The sequence below is a fragment of the Papaver somniferum genome, chromosome 6 (assembly GCF_003573695.1).
Source record: "Papaver somniferum cultivar HN1 chromosome 6, ASM357369v1, whole genome shotgun sequence".
NCBI lineage: Eukaryota > Viridiplantae > Streptophyta > Magnoliopsida > Ranunculales > Papaveraceae > Papaver > Papaver somniferum.
The window spans coordinates 13,014,204-13,035,310 of record NC_039363.1 but is presented as its reverse complement, the minus strand read 5'-3'; the positions used below and the strand labels follow the sequence as shown (position 1 = coordinate 13,035,310).

The 21,107-nt window shown below is 35.2% G+C and overlaps 2 protein-coding genes and 1 long non-coding RNA gene across 4 annotated transcripts; 2 read left to right on the top strand and 1 right to left on the bottom strand.

Moving 5' to 3' along the window:
* Positions 1-1,231: 1,231 nt before the first annotated feature.
* LOC113285442 lies at positions 1,232-7,420 on the bottom strand. 2 transcript variants are annotated; one of them, XR_003328661.1, is made up of 5 exons: positions 7,247-7,420; positions 2,909-4,264; positions 2,739-2,811; positions 1,750-1,813; positions 1,232-1,654 (listed from the first exon to the last, which is right to left on the bottom strand). It is a non-coding gene; the product is annotated as an uncharacterized LOC113285442 (long non-coding RNA). The 2 variants fall into 2 exon arrangements; XR_003328660.1 differs by lacking the exons at positions 2,739-2,811; positions 2,909-4,264.
* Positions 7,421-11,510: 4,090 nt separating this feature from the next.
* Positions 11,511-12,836, top strand: LOC113290503 (probable aspartic protease At2g35615). Its single transcript, XM_026540100.1, has one exon. It carries the CDS (start codon positions 11,511-11,513, stop codon positions 12,834-12,836), a length of 1,326 nt encoding a protein of 441 aa, XP_026395885.1.
* Positions 12,837-16,704: 3,868 nt separating this feature from the next.
* LOC113290502 lies at positions 16,705-19,477 on the top strand. Its single transcript, XM_026540099.1, has 4 exons — positions 16,705-17,671; positions 18,445-18,812; positions 18,897-19,065; positions 19,140-19,477. Exons 1-4 carry the CDS (start codon positions 16,705-16,707, stop codon positions 19,475-19,477), a joined length of 1,842 nt encoding a protein of 613 aa, XP_026395884.1.
* The last annotated feature ends 1,630 nt before the right edge of the window (positions 19,478-21,107 follow it).

The following is a 21,107-nucleotide window of genomic DNA, read 5'->3' as shown; positions in this document are numbered from 1 at the left end:
GGAAAACTTTATACATTGACATGATCAATCCATTCACTGGAAAAACCGAAATGATATCATGTGGGTTGAATCCCGCGGGTTGAAACTTTAGCTCCCAAGAAACATTAACCCAAGAGATATCCTGTGTAATTTGACTAGTCGTTTGGAAACACAACTTTTTAGCATCCGACTTAAGAACTGCATTTTTCACCTATACAAACTCAAAATCCTTTCATGATAATAGAGTAGATATGCCCTTTAAAATGCATGCACCACCTAAACTAATGCTACTCTCTCGTGCTATAAAAAGAGTTTATTGGAATTATTTTCATGGCCATATCTCTTTCAAAAAAAACATAATTAAGCTGCTTGATTTGTTTGTATATTTATTTACTGAAAATGGTATGAGAAGTTGCAGTAAACTAAAAACATAATCAGCAATTGGAGTATTCAAGCTACTTCTGTCCAAGGTGCCAACAGATATGAATCCCTACAATGTCGTGTTTTGAATTCTTGCCAATGCTAGACGAGGATGACAGTCAAAACGCGAATCACAACAAGGTGGAAGAGCAGCATCATCAAAAACGAGTTGATTCGTTGAGGTTGAGGTTGGACGATAATATGAACTCGTTGTTACAAACTAATTATGCAGGTATATATACTACTCATAGTGTTCAAGAAGTTGAATTATTGTAGACAATTTTATTAATTACTTACTGACTATATTCATATGTATCATGCACAGGACTTTATCGATATAGAGTTGGCGACATGCTACGAGTTCCGGGGTTTAACAATGCTGCTCCTCAATTAAATTTCTTGAGGAGAGAAAATAAACGAATGGGAACTTCAAAATGGTGTGAAAAAAGCTGCTGGCCATCTAACGATATCGTCTATGCTAGAATACACTAATGTTGCAGATACATCAACTGATCCGGGCAGCTATGTACTTTATCCGGAGCTTCAGTGCAACAATGACAATGCCTCGATTCCTCGCACTATATTTGAGGAAGTTGTCTGATATTGGAAGAAAGTCATACCGTAATTCACGTGTAAACAGAAAAGTAATTGGGCCCTTGGAGATAAAGAAAGCCCTTATGGGTTGTTGGTGGATTGTACCGAAGCCCAATATAAATTAATGTTGCAAGGAAGTCAGTGTCACCAGAACCAGAGGTTCCTATTCTTCCTTTTATTGGCGGATCAGTACACATACCGGTTGATGACAAGTTAATACAAAAAATAAGCATAAAATTGTAAGAAACCTTTATTTAACACACAAAAGTTTCAGCTTTTATAGTTTCAATAAACATTTAGCTTTGTTGACATTGTTTGTGTACTGTAAGATCACCCTCTAAATTCTATTAAGCTTCATCTGTCACAAGCACACACACAATGGCAGATTACTTATCACTGCATCTTCTGCAACAACTCCATAACTGATGTATACGGGATGAATCCGTGCAATGTAAGACCTAGCTATCGCCGTGACATACTATTTATTGTGTTTATTGTCTCCACTGTCAGTATTTAAACGCGTATGCGTATTATTGACACAAATCTCTTTTGAACCACTAGAAAAACAAGGCATTGAGATCCAGTTTTAGATGCCACCATTTGTTGTAGCTTCTGCTGTAATTCTGTTTAGAGATGCAAGTCTCCACCTGACAAGTGTTTACTAAAACATAGAGTAGTTTCAGATTTATGAAATCATAGCTGGCAAACATTGTCTAATTTGATTTTCAGGTTTTCAGGTTATGGAAGGAGACTTACTTGTCTTATTTACCATCTCCCCCTCGATGATATCAAAATATTCCTTACGGCTAGCATACCCCATCTGACGACACAATTGGTAAGGTTTACTACTTAAGCATATGGATCAGCAATAGTCAGTGACTCATAGCATCACTGATTCAACATTCAAGAAATGAAAAAAATATAGTTCCGTAAAATCTGATTAAGAGTACATATTGTACAATGTCCTAGATAGTGTGGGCTTGAGCCAATTTTCGCAACTCATATAACTAAATGCATGTAAGAGCACTCCTTACAGTTTAAGCATATGCATAAGCGGTAGTAAGTAACTCGTGGCATCACTGATTCAACGTTCAAGAAGTGAAAAAAAAATATGGATCCGTAAAATTTGATTAAGAGTACATATTGTAAACTGTCCTAATAGTGCGGGCTTGAGCCAAATTTGGCAACTCATGAAACTAGATGCAGGTAAGGGGGCTCCTAAGTTACTGAATGCCGCCAGTCACTAACAAATTATTGCATAGTAGCACAGTCTTTTTATATGGGAAAAAGGATTACTACTGCACTCAAACTCCAACAATAGAAGGCTTGCATAAAAGTAGTACCACCAAAACACACAAAAATTGATCGAACCTATGCGATGCTTACTGTTTAAGTATATGTGTAAACAATAGTCAGTGATCCATAGCATCACTGATTCAACATTCAGGAAATGGAAAAAAAAAATCGTACTAAGAGTAAGTTTGCTTGAGCCAATTTTGGCAACTCATGAATCTAGATGCAGCTTTCAGCACTCCTTTGTTAATGCCAATCACTAATAAGCTATCGCCTAATCTAGGCTCCGGTTAATGGTTATTGTTCATCTACATGCCAATCTACAGGATTTGCACTCTTGTTATATGGGGACAAAAAAGGGGTTCCTACTGTACTTAAACTCTAAGGATAAAAGGTTCGCATAAAATAGCATCACAACACACAGAAACTGATCAAAGTTATGAGATGCTTACTTGTTTGTGCAATTCGACGTATTTTTGGTTGTCGGAAATCATATCTACTTCTACATAAAACACCTTACGACGACTGTTTCAGAACAATTCATTCCATCAGATCCTAAACAAGAAACAAAAAGCATCCTATAACAAACATAAACATGTACACACCAGCAGATAAAACTCACTTCTTGTCAGCTCTCTCCTCAACTGCCTTCAGTAACATCTGAATGATGTCTCTATCACGGAAACGCAACTCATTTATCTCACAGGGCCTATCGACACCTTTTCCTGTATTAAACCCAACTCCTCACAAGAATCAAGAACCCAAATTTAGAATTACTTACTGAAACCTTCAATTCGATTCCCAGGAAATACACAAACAAGAGAGTACTCAGGGAATTTTGTCATGATTGACATATAATCTCCCAGAGTTGCCATTTACAGCAACAACATAATTCTATCACTTTAAAATTCTTCATTCATTGTTTTAATATTAAAATAAAAATGTTCAAGAAGTGAAATTCTTACATTACCCTGACCCATCGTCATATGGGTTATTTCAAGAAGATCACTACAGCGAAATGATCACTACATTCTCTATAATCTTTATCTGTAATTCTTTCAGAAAGTGTGCAAGAAATGAATTACAATGTCGTTTCCTCTGATAAGAACTCAAAAGTGTGCAAGAAACCAAGAACCCGAGTCTAATTAGACCTGAATATTCTGTATCTGTATATCTATTGTGCACTAGACTAGAGATTTCTGGTGGAGAAGAAGAAAAGTGAGGAAGGAGAAATTTCTATTTGATTAAGAAATGAAATATTGAATGAGGGAGATGTCTATTTGTAGCTGCCTCTGTCTATTAGAATGGAGTGGAGGGAGGTTCATTGCAAGTATTTTCTTCCAAAGGAGCAAAAGCCCTCCCATTTTTCAGGGAGACGGATGCAAGGACGCTTTACACACACACACACACCCCTGCGATGGATACACCAGCAGCTTCTCTTTCCAAAGATTCACCAAGTTTGCTTCTTTGTCATTAACGTTGGTTGCCAGTTCTCTTAATTTTGATGGGTTATTCTCAGATTTCTCCAATTGTATCGTTTGACTTAAATTTCTGAAAGGTGCTCATCTCTTTCGCTCTGATGCACTAAATTCATCAGTTCAGGGACTATTTGCAGATGGATTGGATATTTTAAAAGGGCCTGGGCCTAATTTAATATTGATGTTAGGCTTTCATGATAGGTGTGAGCATTTGGCCCGCAATTCGCGGATTTAGTCTAGGCCATCCACATTTTTACAGGTGGGTGCCCGGACCGTTCACTAATGGATTGGATGCGGAGGGATTTTAAAATCCAATACGGTTCCTTTGAGAAGGGTGTGATATCACCACCTATCAGGCCCGACGAGCGGTCCACGGAGCTGCATCCCTACTCACCTTGTCTATGCACATCGCTCTCTTCAGGAGGTTGTCCACCTTTCCTTTGATTAGCTAATACCTTTAATGGAGGTCCACGCCCGAGTAATTAAGTGATTGATGTAACCTAAAAAAATCCGTTGGACATCCATACCCGTTAGTACATTTTTTTTATCAAACTTCTTCGGTACAAATACGAAACCAGTATATTTATTTATTTTTTAAAATTAGATATTCCTTTCATGTCGTACTTTGATGAGCTTACAAGATAGAATACCAATATATATATGGACGTACTTGATCCCAAGTACTCCGAAAAAATCTTACTACTTATTTTAAAGGGGCCGGGTTTTTCTTCCTCTTCAAATTTTGAGTAACTGCAAAGCATAATACTAAGTTTCAATTTTAAACCCTTAAATGATATAGTTTTATTTCTAAAATTATCCATAAATTTATTGTATTTAATTGGAAAACTAATCCGCATCCAATCCATACATCCACTGGATGCTGGATCAGATGCGGATGTTAAATATGAAATCCGTAATGCATTGGATATGACGCGGATGAGATGAAAACTAGTCCATATTGGCCCATGCTCACCCCTAACAGAGATAATATGAGAGTTTTTATTTCCATACAAAATTAGGTACAAATGAGTTTCCAGCTTAAGAAATTGGTATCATCATCTAAGAGCAAGGGCTATGGAAGGAGTGTTGTAACACTCATTCACTAACAAATTGAATAAAGGAATAACTTGAAGAATGAAAATCTGATCATGGGTAAGAAACACTAAGAGGCTGATGTTGTTCTCTTCAAATGGCTAAAAATCATCCTCCCAAGTTTATTTTTTAATTTTTAAATAACAAAATTATCATCGGACCCCCAAATTAAGAGTTAAAGTAAATAAAATATTGAAAAATATCCATCGTGATTGGGTACGACTTGATCGATACTTGGAAATTGATCTTTGGAATTGCCAAGTACTCTCACACATAATCAGGTTCACGGACTAGTCTCTGTTAATATTCTGATTGTGAGAGAAATAGATATAAACTTTGAATATTATTCCTGATTGAGATTCATTAAGTTGAACTCTCATAATAGGAACCAGACAACCAATCGACTATTTATTTCAACTATGAAACAAGTTTCGCATGTATACTTCCTTAAACTCATATAATCAAATATAGTTTTCTAGGCATGACATGAATCCTAAGTTTATTACATAATCCAGTAAGAAGTTACAAAGATTATGTCTATGTCACAGTTACGAGGTTCAAAAGATAGGCGTTATACTTCGTACTTCAATATACACAACTTTGGTATATATTCTTCATTGACACTTTGATAATAATAAGATGATCGAGTCTCTAATACATATAACTTCACAAGTTATGTTTTCAATATTAAAGAACTTAAAAGTAACATAGGTATAAATGGAAACAAGTCATGTCTTGTATTATTAACCTCAAGTAAAAGGATGATGTGTTCGTTGACATTATTATATGTTCGGGTCTTCAGAATAATAATTGTATGTCTTAACATTTTCATACTTCCTGGTATAACCTAACGAAGTTGACTCTAGTAATTTAGTCAAGCAACTTTGATTTTGATACTAAAATATGACAACCAATATTGACATGAAAACGCTTGGTGGGTTCAACCTAGAAATGCTCTAGCACCAATACTTTTTACTGGGTGATGTTCTGTTTCTCGGAAATGTACCTCAGTTGAAACATCTTGGAGTTAGGTAATGGAGTTTACATTGGGATGGTGCTTTAGTTAGGACAAGATAATACGGATATGGATGTTTTATTTGGAAGTTCATAAGTAACAAGATAATGGTAATTCATGTACCTGATGTCATTCAAATAATCTAGGCCAATCTAGGTAGTTTTTTTGGGTTATTATGAAGTGTTTATGTATTTCCTTGAATTTATTATAATATCTTAAGTATTTATCGATTATTGATTTTCCTCTTGTGTTTTTTTCCTGGGTTTATGTAGAGTACACCGATCGGTTCCTGAATGAATTTGATATTGTGGAGAACAAACATCAGAAGATGTAAATAACGGTGAGAGTAACAATTTGTAGGTATTCAAAACCTTAAGAGAGCGAAGCTCTTTTTGGTTGAATTAACGATGATTTATTTATGTCTATTCTCATGACCTTTTTGGTGGGATTAACAATGATTTCTTTATGTTGGAACTATTCTCATGCAGCCATGAGACAACAGGAGCAACAATAATTTGTTGTGTTTTCTGTTTTAGTTAAACCGTTGATGTCTATAAAAATGTCTATTGTTATTTTATTTGAAATTGCAAGAACGAATAGTTTATGATAGGTTTTCTTTATTGTCAGATAAATTACTTGTCAATTTTGCGAAACTGACAAACAAAGTTGAATATGCTCAAATCTGTCGGTTAAACAAAACCAGCTTATTCATAACTTCGGTTTCAGTTTTTTTTCTTCAAATTACTGTACTGAACCAAACCATCCCTAAATGTAATCATTATTTTATTTATCTAAAATGAGAAATTTTGGTTTAGTCCTATTCAAGTCAGTTTGGTCCGTCGATATTAAAATTTTCATTTTTTATGTCTTACTGTCTCTTTCTTTTCTTAAAATGTAGAAGAACATTTAAAAATTACAATCTCCCAATAAGCTGAAATTTAATAAAGATAGTATATTCGTGAAGCTCTCGAATCTCAACGATCTTTATACAACGAATGCAAATTGTATTATTTTTTAAAGATTTAATCTTTGTGTGATTGGTAATGCTAGTTCATTTTTAAGAATGATCACCATTATAGAAAATGGTAGTAGTTCGTTTTAGTTGTTCATTTGTAGAATGTTTTTTGTATTAGGAATCTCACACCACTCGAAGAAAAGTAATATTATTTTTTTACGCTAATTTGTTTCTTTTACAGGAGTTTTCTTTTTGACACAAGCTAGCATTTCGGAAGACATTCTTATTGAGTCGTGTAAGCTTCAAAGGTTCTTGCACGTTAGAAAAACGTCATGTACATATAAAAAAATATCAATGCTATTTTTTTTTATCATATATATGGTCATATAGAAAATCAAATCAACAGCAAATCGAGCATACCTTCCCCTTGGGATTCCTTCTGTTGGTATATTGAGATCAAACGATCTCTTGAATACAGTGCTAAACGTAGTGCCTTTCAATCGCAATCTACATTCATAGACCGTTAACATAAATCTTCTCTTGAATTTTCTGAGACGACCATCTTCCACCGAAAAATCATTAAATTTTCACACAAACCAGATATTTACAATTGCACAAAACAACAGCAAGCAACCAAATCTCCTTAAGAATAGGACTTTTATTTCTATTTTTTTCACTAATACAATATCCCTGAATTGGAATTGATTTTTTTTTGACCTAACTTTACTCGAATAGTGCTAAAAATTTTCAATTTGATCTATTTAATTTTACGCATTAGGTCCTCTTCAAAGTTTTGGAGAAGCATATTGTCAAACAACCTATGAAATTCTATATCTAAAACATAATAGAAAAATCATCAAAATTAATATTCATAAGGTTGATAATCTTCCGATCTACTTTATGACCATATCACCATATGCCTTGGTCCGGTTTCATAGGAACCTTTTCCTTTAATTCCATCACTTTTTTTTGCAACCATTTTTTTAACAACAACTTTACTTCTTTGTGGTTGTTTGGAGAAATATACCTAACATTTTTCTTTAACATCATTTTTGCTTGTTTCACTTTCTCAAGTAGGAAGCTCGATACATTTTTATTCATGCTTATATTCGTCATGTTCCGTTGATCTTTCTCTTTCTCTTGTCGGAATTTTCTATGTTGTACTTGTAGGGCATGTTCTTGTTACTGTATTCTCTAATTTTCCATTTTAAATCCAATATAACCTTGAATTTCCATTAATGAAAGATTCCTTTCTCTTCACAAAAAAAAAAAAAAAAAGATCTATGTGTGAGTTGTTAAGTTCGTGGTTTTTGTTCAAAATAAAGAAGTAAGTGAGCAAATTCGTGCTCTTGATAGGAGTAGGGATAGATGGTAGTACAGCTAGACATCCAAGGGGGTTGAAAATCAACAAAGATAGATCGACCGAAATTCTGCCCACTACTGATCCAAATGTTGAGAGGGCCGTGATCATCAGTTGATTTCCCTCTCGGGATATATCACGGTGTAAAATCACGGTGAGTGTAGAGTCACTCGTTGAAAAAATGGAATTGTGGAGGGCATTTAGAGTTGGGAAAAGACACAACCACGCGGAGTAAGTAGCTGGAATTTTGAACGAAGTGAGACCACATTTGATTGATTTTGAAGATTTTAGTTTTAACGCTGAATGATTCAGCGAAGTACACCTAGTTGACTGGGTCAAGTGCTCTTTGATTCAGCGCCCGGTGCTTTTTCATTCAACAGTTAGTTGTTAGATTAGCAACACAATAGGACTTGGGAGGTTGTCCTAGCTGACGTGGACTGTTAATCTAACCGCTGGATTAGGAGGACTTGCCTTAAATGAAAAACTCATGAGTAGGCTACCAAAATGAAAGCCCTATATTGATCTGCCCCACACACAACGATTTGGAGTTGGCCTAACACGATTGGGTGCATGGTGCTTTGTAGGCAGTGATGAAGCTACCTACTAAAATTTTAAGCCATGAGTATCGAACAGTACCCAAGGATTTTACTATTCTGAGAAAACCGACACATGACGAGGCAGACATGGTTTCACTTTGGAGGTTGTGGTTATGGGTTCGAATCACCACACTGTTTATATTTTACTTCTGTTCTGCATTTTGACAGCGGTATCCATGAAGGAAAAGATAATATTGCAAAGTCTTTGAAATAGAACTGAACAGGCTTGAAACCAATGAGCATAAAGAACATTTGTCAACTTCTCCTAAGCTTCTAAAATTGAATTCATGTGACCTGAAGCACTAACCTATTCACATTTGACCAACTCCTGTACCCGGAATTGTGATTATGTGGGTCTTGAAGACCCGGTCTTCTCAAGAATCTTGGCAAAAACATCCCAAGAACTTGTACCAGGAAAACGTACCAGATGTATGGAGCATTTTTCCTACGATACAGCATCAAACCAAGTGATTGAAACTTTGAAAGGTTTCGAGCATAAGTTTCATCTTCTCCTTGTAGAAATCAATAACACCTCGGATTCCCTGAATTCACAAGAATTAAGTGAAGTATTTTTCGAGTTAGTTTTGTGTGCTTTCATTAAGTCTTTGATATCAGATTTTGTACAACCTCTGAATTCACAAGAATCAATTGAAGAAACCAAATGTGTTCAAACCGTATAGTTTCAGAATCCTGCCAGGACAAATATGGTATTGAAGTGGTTACAAACCTTGCAGCCTTCTGGAGAAAGACAAGCTAGACCACCAGCCTGAGCAATACTACTCGAGCCCCATTAAAGCAACACAAAATTGGTTAAAAAGACCAAAATCAAAAATTTCTGGGTGAAAAAGACTTGTACATTTTGATTCTGTTTAAATGGACAAAAATTAAAAAGATACTGTTCAAATGGACAAAAATATAAAAATAGCCAGGATGTAACCAGTTTCATCCTACCCATTTTCAAATATTTTTTCTTATTTTTAATTTATATCAGGATGCATCCAGTTTCATCCTTGCTATTTTTTAAGTTTAAGCCGTGATGAATCCAGTTTCATCCTTGCTATTTTTTTTGTCCATTTCACCCATAATAATTTTTACTCGTCCATTTGAACCATGATTTAAATTTTTTTGGACAAATGACCCATTTTTCGTTAAAGCAAGTGCGGTTGAAATCATTTATTACAGGACACCCGCGTTTGAAAATTCAAGCTCTTCAAAGAAGAACACCAATGAACCTAGAAAATTCAAGCTTTCAATAGCCGCCTCAATGGAAATCGCAGCTTATCTCAGAAGGATATTGATCGACTATTCTTTGCCATGTAGACACAAGATACCAAAGCTTACATTTTTGCGTGCACAATTTCTCATTTTTGGTAATAGACCTAGGGATGTCATCTGAAATGTATGCAGCATAAGCAGAGTCGTATATGATAATTTGATCCATTTTTCTTGGCAAACATGACCAGTTTCTCCAACTGATCTCTTGATGCAGCGTAACCAGTTGCTTGGGTAAATGAAGAAAATCTAAATCTCTATAGTGCGTGCGCATGTAGGCCACGCCAGATGAGTTTGATACATAACTTCTGAAATCTAAATTTCTATATAACTCCAATTACACTTAACAAGTACTCTCAAAGCTTGAATGAAATATGGGTGTAGAGCTACTGCTATTTATATAGCGACGACGCAGTAAAATCACAGTGGTAGTTCTCCACATGCACACGTCCCAAATCGTAGTGATAATAATATAATTTGAAATGTTAATTATTGGTTATGAGGTGTGGTGCGTGTCGGAGGACTGCATCATTTTCATGCACAGAGAGTGGGCTTATGCAACATTTTACTTACGAAGCATAGAACCCTCCGGCCAAGTTTAAAGTACCTCCAAATGCCTAAGCAAAGTTTAAGACACCTCCCACGAAGGACAAGTAAGGTTGATAAATAGTTTATGGACTGTGTTGCTATACTAATCTTCATCTAGATATGGTAAAATTATGAAAAAATAAATAAATAAGATTTTTTACCTTAATTAATGAAAAAATTACCTTACACAGTAAACACTTCGCTAGTATATTAATCTTCATCCAGATATAATAAAATTATGAAAAAATAAATAAATAAGATATTTTACTTTAATTAATGAAAACATTACATTTACACAGTAAACACTTTGCTATACTAATCTTCATCTAGATATGGTAAAATTACGAAAAAATAAATAAATAAGATTTTTACCTTAATTAATGAAAACATTACCTTTACACAGTAAACACTTTGCTATACTAATCTTCATCTAGATATGGTAAAATTATGAAAAAATAAATAAATAAGATTTTTACCTTAATTAATGAAAACATTACCTTTACACAGTAAACACTCCTCGTTATATAGTTGATTTACATTGCTATGAACGGAAAGCAAAACTACACAAAGAAAGATACTTTCTCAATAGTAAGTCTTTATATTCGAAGATGAAGATTGATATGCTTTCTTAATATATCTGGATATCCAAAGATCTCCCTGATATTTTGTGTCTTAGAGGCTTTAATACATGTTAATAAGAAAAGATTTTCCTTAAATTTCAAAATATATAAAAAAATCGCACATAGTTATGTTCATCAAAATTCGTTTTAGCTCAAAAATGGAGAGAATTTCTTTCGTTTTTTTTCTAGCAATTACTTATGTTTCATTGCTATTAAACTCAGCCACGGTTAAAGGGTTTAGTATAAAGATGATCCATAGAGACTCGAGAGAATCACCTTTTTATCCGGGTGACCACTTAACACAAGATGAAAGGCTTCAAAGATTCGTCGAACAATCCAAAGCTCAAGCGCGTTACATCGAGTCACAAATATTACACCAAAACAATGCAACTCGCTCCATTAATCTTGATGTTGCACGTTTACCTGTAGTTTATGAACCAAGAACCTTTTACGTTGCAACGCTTGGTTTAGGTACGTTTCCTGGTGAACGACCACCATTCAAGAATTACTATTTGATGATTGATTCTGGCAGTGAACTGACGTGGCTTCAGTGCGAAGGTGCCACTAAAGCTTTCAATCAAGATATGCCTCTTTATCCTTGGCATTTGTCAACTACATACCATCCTATGCCTTGCAATACACATCCTTTGTGCAAGGGAGATAGGTGCAATGCTAATGGCGAATGCATCTACGAAAGATCTTATCAGGCTGGATCGGTTACTGCTGGTGTTCTTGCTAAAGAAACATTAACCGTAAGGTCTGATATTGGTGGCTCTGAAAGTATGGAATTATACATGGGGTGTGGTTTTAACCAAGAGAATTTCGATATCGGTGATAATCATCTGCGTGGCAAACCCGATCTTATTGCAGGAATACTTGGTTTAGGATCAGGATCGTGGTCTTTTGTGAATCAATTAGGTGATGAAGGGCAAGGTAAATATTCCTACTGCTTCGAGCCGTATAACTCTAACATTGGGGGATCAGATACATATTTAAGGTTTGGTGAAGATGCAAAAATTGGAGGCGCATTTTCAAAAGTATATACAACTCCCATGGTAGTGACTCAGTTTCCGACCCAACTCTATTACTTAAAACTAGAAGATATTAGTGTAGGTAATAACAAAATAAGATTCCCTAGAGGTACTTTTGAGGTCAACAGTAAAGGAGTTGGCGGTACTGCCATAGATTCTGGTACTCCAATATCCATGATGTATAAATATCATTTTGATAGAGTTGCAAATTTGGTGAAGGAACATTTTAGCAAACTCGGAGTCGAATATATCGGTTCCCAGGAATATTTTGATGTTTGTTTCAGGCTACGGGGAAAATTTGATATTAATAATTATCCTTCCATAACATACCATTTTCAACAGGCCGACTATGTTATTTCAGATTATAAAGCTAATTTTGTGATGCTATCCATTGACACGGTTTGTTTAGCCATTTTCTCACGGGATAGTAATACACCATCTTTATTATTAGGAGCAATGCAACAAATTAATAAACGGATTCTATATAATGTGATGGATCAGTCACTCTCATTTGCTTCAGAGCATTGCGAATTAGATTCATGAAGGAGAGCTAGGAATTAGCTAGCCAAGAATAAAATCATTTCCTCTGGAATTCGGTAAAGTTTTGTAATGTAATAAAAGAGTTATGGATATTCAATGGAAATTATTTTTTATTTTTTTTATTTTTTTTGATAGGCTAAAGTCGGACCCAGACCCCTACCCAAATCCATTCAGTTGGACTAGTCCCACTGCTAAACCCAACCTCGCCAAACCTCTTTATACAACTAAATTAAATACAAATCTCTATGATGGGGATTGAACCCCTGACTTCCTCCTTATTGGAGTTGATGGGATACCACTGAGCTATGCTCTTGGACCCAATGGAAATTATTTATGATTGTGTTGATTATGAATGTTATGTTTCATCACAATATAAATTCCTTCGGATTTTTTTCAGAGAAGGTTCACCAGCCTTCAGATAATTGATAATGGAAAAGCTATTTTTACTAGAGGAAAAGCCGATTTAGGGGCGGATTTAAAAAATGCATAAATTTCCCCATCAATAATCATTTGGGATTTTGATTTTCCATACCACTCTTATCCTGCCTAAATATGTGTTCACCCCGATCCGTTATTTTATGCGCTGACATTGTTTGATGAGATTCCATTTTCTACTATTATTAGATCACTACGGATCAGCCATTGTCATTTGTCATCCATAAACATCTCTTGCATAAGGACGAACACACTGAAATGATAAACATCACTATCTAAAGTATATTACACGCATCAGGTTAGTTTCTTGTGATGAACTAAATTCACCAGTTGATGGTTGTATACTTGTAGTTGTAGACCAACTGTGGATTTATGTATTGGGTATTTCTTTGCTTATGACTGGAATTTCATCCCTGGTTTATTTGCTCTTTGTATTATTCCGATTTCTAAGTTTAGTCTCCTTGTTATATTATGCTCTTGCAGATGTGAGAACATAAGAAGCATAAATGAAATGGAGACGGAATTGAGCGTTTTTCTTATTTTTCTTTCGTCTACTACCACAAACGGATATACCCGCTCTTTGCAAGGAAAAACTTACATATATGATTAAAAGCAACCCGCTCATCAGGAGTAGTGATGCACGATCTCTTAGAGAAACTGCAATGGTGCGATCAAAACCATAGGCCAAAGACAAAATAAAACGATCAAATTTAAGTTTAGTCCGTGGTGTTACACTACGGTGGAAGAGTAAATTTGGTCGTTTGAGAAAAGTATGCACCAGGATAACATTATATGCCCGCCCCATCACAAGATCACATTATATGCACGCCCCATCATCCATCAGGCGAATTTTATATGTACGCCTCACTGAGGATCACATTATATGCCCGCCCCATCACCAGGATCACATTATATACCCGCCCAGTGACAAACGAACATTATACGTTCGCTCGACTATATATAGTTTTGGTTTTGGTCCCAGACCAAATATAGTCTGGAATTTGGTTTTGGTCCGGCTTTTAGTCTTTACTCCGTCCCGCTGTGTCTCGTCTCTGGACCATAATTATAGGTTTGATCGTCCACTGTGGTTGCTCTTAGGCATGATGGAGCCTTAAAAATGACTATTGATAAGGGTAAAGTTTTTTTTTTAAATCCACCCCAAAATCATCCTTCCCTCTAGTAAAAATGGTTTTCCCCCTAACAATCATCTATAAAATCCAACTAAAGAAATTAAGAAAATCCAGTTCTAACAATGCAATTATTCGTGGGCGCTTTAACTCAGCTATCACAACGAATCAAGAACGCTGGAAAGAATCTTTTAGTGGCACCTGTAATAAACAGGTTTCTCCATCAATTATAAGGACTGCCTCCATCCAACTGAGTAAAAATAAGCTTAACTACGCCGGTGTGGATGTGGTGCTAAGAATATGAACATTACATGTACAAGTTGAGAGCACGTGTGTGCACGTCGATCGGCAAACTCTAGTGTTTTTTCACTTAGTTTTATTTGTGCACAGCCGCAACAATCTGCAACAAAACCAAACCTACACATTGGTTATAATTAAGCTCAGGTGGAATGCGAATACATCTCCAACCAAAAGTCGACAGAAAACGTAATAGGGCTGACAAACTAAAAAGGAGAATAAACACCTAGCTGAGATGATGAAAGTAACCCTCATAATCATTATCAAAATATACTACAACTTTTGAAAAGTTGTTGAAACCTCATAATCGTTTGTCTCTTTACCATGCTTAATTACTTTAACCAACTCGTACAGTACATTGAAATTAACATAGTAAATGCCACTGTATATAACTGCCGCCATTACCAATGCCAAGCTAGTTTTGGGTTATATATGCAGGAGTAACAACAAGGAAATACCATGCCAAGCTAGTTTTGGGTTATATATGCAGCAGTAACAACAAGGAAATACCATATAGTCCTAGGAATAATATATTAGAGAGAGTCTAGTCCAATTGATCTAGTCAATTGTCTATTTGGTCCATTTTGACAATATAAATTATAGTTTGGTCCTGAAAATTATAGTTTGGTTCTAGGGTTTTGTCCATCCACACGGAATATTCTTTTTCTGTTACCAAAATACCCCTGCACGTGCAAAAATTATCTTTTGGTCCTAAATTTTATTGTTTGGTCCTTTTACCAATATACATAAACAAGAAACAACAACAATAAATCAAATTATCTCTCTCCTACTCCGATTTCGTTTTTCATCTTTTGCTGCGGATTTTTTTTCTAGAGTTTACGAAATCTTCCTTGATTTTGTTATTGATACCAAGATCGATTCAATTTACAGCAGATTGACTTGGTTATGAAGATTGATTTGATTACAGAGTGAATTTGATTACGGTGTTTTGATTTGGAGTGAATTTGATTCAAGATTTTGATTACAGAAGATTTGATTCGAAGATTTGATTCGAGGCTTTTTTGAAGATTTGATTCGAGACTTTTTTGAAGTGAAGATTGATTCGGTTGGAGTTGATTTTTTGGAATTACAGATTCGTAGATCGGTGTTTTTTTGGAGTTTGATTTTGAATTCTTCTTGTTGCTGGTGAGTTTCCACGCTAATCCTTTCCTTGAATTATAGATCAGCTAAGTTTTTCTTTTATTAGAGTGAATGAAGTCGTTCTGTTAAGGCTTCATTTGTTAGAATGAACTCTTTATTTTGTTAAGGAAGAAGCTATTAATAGCTTACAGCTTCATTCCAAGAATGAACTCTTATTTTACCATGGAATAAATACTGTTGGTGCTCTGTTCTTTATCTTTTTTAGGATGTTAACGAAATGAAGTCATTCTGTTAAGGCTTCATTTCTTGGAATGAACTCTTTATTTTGTTTAAGGAAGAATCTATTAGTGATGTTCTGTTAAGAATATTTATTCTGTTAAGGCTTCATTTCTTGGAATGAACTCTTTATTTTGTTTAAGGAAGAATCTATTAGTGTTGTTCTGTTAAGAATCTTTATTTTGTTGAGGCTTTATTTCGAGAATGAACTCTTCTTTTGTCATGGAAGAAGTATTGTTGGTGCTTTTGTTTATCTGTTAGGATGTTAACGAATAAAGTCATGCTATTAAGGCTTCATTCCGGGAATGAAATTTTCTTTTTTGTCATGGAAGAAGTACTGTTGCTGCTCTGTTTATCTGTTAGGATTTTAATGAATGAGATTATTTTGTTTAAGGCTTCATTCGTGGAATAAAATCTTTATTTTGTTAGAGTGTTATTGAATGAAGCTATTTTGTTTCATCTTCATTCCAATAATGAACTATTTTATGTGTGTGTGTTCATTTTTCAGGTTCAGTATGTCCTTATCCAGTTGTTATGTTGTTGTGTACTACAAAGAGGATGGCATTCCGTTGAAAGTTTCTTTAGATACTATGATTCGTAACTTTAAAATATCTGTTTGTGATTATTGGAGAAACATGGCTCCTCAGAGCATAATATTTATTAGTCGTTGTGATAAAGATCCCATTAATTGTGATTATTCTCTTCAAGGTCTAATTGATGTTACTTGTTCAAAGGAATTGTCAAGTTTTGATTTGTTTGTTGAGGAGGCTTTTCATGGTGTTGATTATAGCTCTTCGTCTGGTATTTCCACGCAGTCGCTCAGTGACGATGAATCATGCACTGGGTTCACTCAGACTTCAAAGATTAAATACCTGACGGAAGGTCATGAGCAATTGAAACCTCTTTTATCCGAAGGTTGGGAGGATATTTTTAAAGGTGTTGGTCAAGTTTTTCATGGTGGTGTTGATGAGGTTCGCTTAGCTGTCAGCAAATACTGCAACAAGTCTGGCTATACAGTTGCAAAGGTTAAGAATGACAGATTCAGGTTCACAGGCAAGTGTGGTAGGAATACAGAATGTCCTTGGTATCTGCACTGTATTCCAATCGGTACCGCTGAAAGTGTCTTTGCTATCAAGGAATTCAATGGGGAGCATAAATGTGGTGGTGCTTATAAGCTTAAGGACCCACCTGTGAAGAAGAAATTGATTAAAAATCTATTCAAGGATCAAATACAGTCAAATTCGTTGATAAAGCCTAATGATATGGTTGCTCGGGTGAAGATTTGTTATGGTATTGACATAAAATACCATCATTCTTATAAAGGGAAGAAAGCATCTAAGGCAGAGATATATGGCGATGATGTAAAAATTTATACAGATCTTATTTGGTATGTTGAAGCAATAAAGGCTACCAATCCTGGCAGTTATATTAAGTTTGAGTATGATAAAGAGACTAAACGTTTTCAGAGGCTTTTCATATGTTTTGCTGCCTGTATGGAAGGATACCGGTTCATTCGCCCTATGCTTTACTGTGATGCAACATTTCTCAATGGGAGATTCAAGGGAACATTGATGGCTGCCACTGGTGTGAATGGAAACCAAGGTAAATTTTCTTTCTTTTCTGAATAACTCATATTAGTTTGTTGTTTGATTTTTAAGAGCAATGTGAATGAATGAAGTTTCTCTGTTAAGGCTTTTCATTTTTTAGGATGAACTCATTTTATGTTCAAGAAGAAAGTAATTTCTATCAGTTTTACTTTTGTTATTTTGTTAAGAAGGTCTTCATTTTAAGAATGAACTCTTATTTTTTGTTAAGTTTTTAGCTGTTCATAAGTGGGAATGAACTCCTGCTGCTTTGATTCTACAGTTCATGTTATAGAATGGACTTCATTTTTGGAATGAAGTGTAGAAAAGTTATAGAGTTATAGATTTTTGATTATACAGTTCATGCTACAGAATGGAATTCATTATATAGAATGAAACCTTTATTTTTTGATTTTTAATAGCAATGTGAATGAATGAAGCTTCTCTGTTAAGTTTTTTAGCTGTTCATAAGCGGGGAATGAACTCCTGCTGCTTTTGTTTATGTTTTACTTTGTTATTTTTTGAAGAAGAAGGTCTTAGTTCATGTTATAGAATGGACTTCATTGTTGGAATGAAGTGTAGAAAAGTTATAGATATTGATTATTCTACAGTTCATGTTACAGAATGGACTTCATTTTTGGAATGAAGTGTAGAAAAGTTATAGATTTTTTGATTATACAGTTCATGCTACAGAATGGACTTCATTTTAAGAATGAAACTTTCATTTTTGTTATAGATATTTTTTAATGAACTGACACTTTTAGTTCTTTTTTGTGTTCTTTCATTCTGTAGGATTTTTTCCTTTTGCGTATGCTTTAGTTCCTGGAGAAGACATTGAAGGGTGGGAGTGGTTTATGGAGAACTTGCAGCATTGTGTCGACTCTCGTCCTATCACCTTTATCACTGATCGTCATGAAGGGCTGAAGCAAAGTATTCCCAAGTATTTTCCCAACTCTTATCATAGTTACTGTTTCCATCATTTGAAGAATAACCTCCCCATCAAGAAATCACATGAGAAGTATAAACAAGTTCAAGATTTGTTCCATAAAGCTGCATACTGCTATAGTGTTGCTAAATATGAGTCTGCTTTAAATGAGATGTGTATCATAGGATGTGGTTGGGTTGCCAAGTACATCAGAAATATCGATCCCAAGCATTGGGCAAATGTTCTTCGTAGGATGTAGGTATGGGACACACTCGTCAACTATTGCAGAGTCTTTCAATAACTGGATTCTTCCTGAAAGGGATCTGCCTCCACTGCTCTTGTTGATGAGATTAGGATAAAGATTATGAGGATGAGTGCAGAAAGGCGTGAGCTCGGTAGAAATTATAGTGATAGTTTGACTCCCATCTATAAAGCTCTACTCAAGTCACATGTCGATATAGGGCGTCCATGGAGTGTTACGGAGTCAGGTAATGGTATATATGAGGTTCACTCTCCTAGCTCTCATGTTGTTGATCTGATGCATATGACGTGCACTTGCCAGAGATGGAAAGTGTTTGGTTTCCCTGTGCTCACGCCACTGCTGCTATTACTATGAGTGGTATTGAGATGTTGAGGTTTGTTCAGCCTTACTTTGGTTCGAATCATTTTCGCCATACGTATGCTCCTGCAATTCGACCCATTCCCAATTACGACAGGCCAGAAGCGTATGAACCTGAAGAGAGAGTCCTACCTGGTATTCCAAGGCCACCTCCAGGAAGACCACCAAAGAAGCGCATTCGTGGTGCTTATGAGAAGGAGAGGAGGCCTATGAAGTGCTCAAATTGCAAGAAGATTGGGAACCACAACAAAGCTACCTGTCGTGTATTAATGCTGGAGTAGTATGCATGAACCTTTTTTTCTAGTTTATGTTTTTATGTTTTTATGAACTTCTCTTACCTGTTTGATTATGCACTGGTTGTAGTTTTTTTTTTAACTTTTTGATATGCACTTCATTTTCTGGAATGAACTTCATTCTATAATCCTTTTTTTCTTAGAAATGTTTTTTAGATATTATTTTTTTGGATATGTATGTACTGATATTTTGTAGCAGGTTATGGTATTTTTCCTACCAAATCAACTCTATGGGATATGTATTTTTCATTATCAGGGATATGTATCAGTTCATTTACTGAAATGAACTTCATTTTCAGGAATGAACACAAGTTTTCCTATAACCAATAGAGTTCATTTTGGTAAATGAACTGGTATACATAAGACAGAAGACAAAATGCTGAAGTACTAGAGTTAATAGGTATCCATTAGATAGTAAGACAATGCATAATTTCTCATTATCTGGAATGAACCGCCCCTCTATCAGTTCATTTACTGAAATGAACTTCATTTTCAGGAATGAACACTAGTTTTCCTAGAACTGACTTGAATTCCATAGAGTTCATTTTCAGGAATGAAGTCCACCAAAACATCAAAGAAGGAACATTCATGCTACAAAATAAATTCATAAGAAAATAAGACAGAAAGACAAGGCATAAGATAGAACATTGATGTTATATACTATCCAAAGTATGATAGATGAAAATATAAAACATACTAGAGTATCAATTACATTAGAAGGTAATTCAAGTGATATTAGACACAAGAGTTTTCTGTTGCAACAAGAATTAATTTACTGTGCAATATACTATAGTTAAAAAGAGTTTTGTCTGTTTAATCTGTTCCAAGTAAGCAATTGTTAAGGTATTCTGAGTTGGAAAATTCACCCCAGCTCTCTTCATCTCCTGATGCTGTAAGAAGTTTGTAGGCCATCCTAACTCTTCTTGCTTGTATCTTATCTATCATGTCAGCTTTCTTCAACACACTCTGCGACTTGTTTGTGGTTGGCTTGAACTTCTCTTGATCCAATAGCAGGCAATCTGGATATACTCCTTGATCTGGCACTCCTGGAAGATTTTCAAAGTTGACGTTGCTGCATCTCACCCTACCATGAGCTTGTATACACAAGTTGATGTGTTTCATGCAGTACATAGCCATTTTGTTTGCGTCAGCTTTGCATTGCTTACCAAGCTCTCCCTTTTTGATGGAGTTGTAATGCTCCCATGTGTAGTTGCCGACGTCAAAAACCAGCAGATGTCAGTGTTCACCTAGAGACCCTTTTGATTTTGCATTACCACAGTGTGGGTCAGTATTCATAGGAATTAGCAGCTTTTCGGTTTTTTCAGGCATGCCTTTTATAAAATGATCAACTTCTTATGTTCTCTTAAGTTCATTGTGCCACGCAAAAAATGTCTGAAAAACAAAAAGAGAAATGAATTAGATAAGCAGTTCTCATTCTACACATGCTGGATTATACAGTTCAAATAGATAAAAATCAAATAACCTTCATAGGCATGCATTTTTCTCTAAATCATACAAACTACAAGCAAACAGTTAACTTTTTATCAATGGATAGGAAGAAACACACTTACGAATGTTGTTGAATTCATAATCTCGAAGTTGATATACTTTCTTCGAG

Excerpts from the sequence above, each read along its gene's own strand:
- LOC113290503 (XM_026540100.1), top strand. The coding sequence starts at position 11,511 with ATGATCCATAGAGACTCGAGAGAATCACCTTTTTATCCGGGTGACCAC.
- LOC113290502 (XM_026540099.1), top strand. The coding sequence starts at position 16,705 with ATGGCTCCTCAGAGCATAATATTTATTAGTCGTTGTGATAAAGATCCC. Across the intron at positions 17,672-18,444 it reads TGGTGTGAATGGAAACCAAG|GATTTTTTCCTTTTGCGTAT; the intron begins GTAAATTTTCTT and ends TTCATTCTGTAG. Across the intron at positions 18,813-18,896 it reads ATATCGATCCCAAGCATTGG|GGATCTGCCTCCACTGCTCT; the intron begins GCAAATGTTCTT and ends TCTTCCTGAAAG.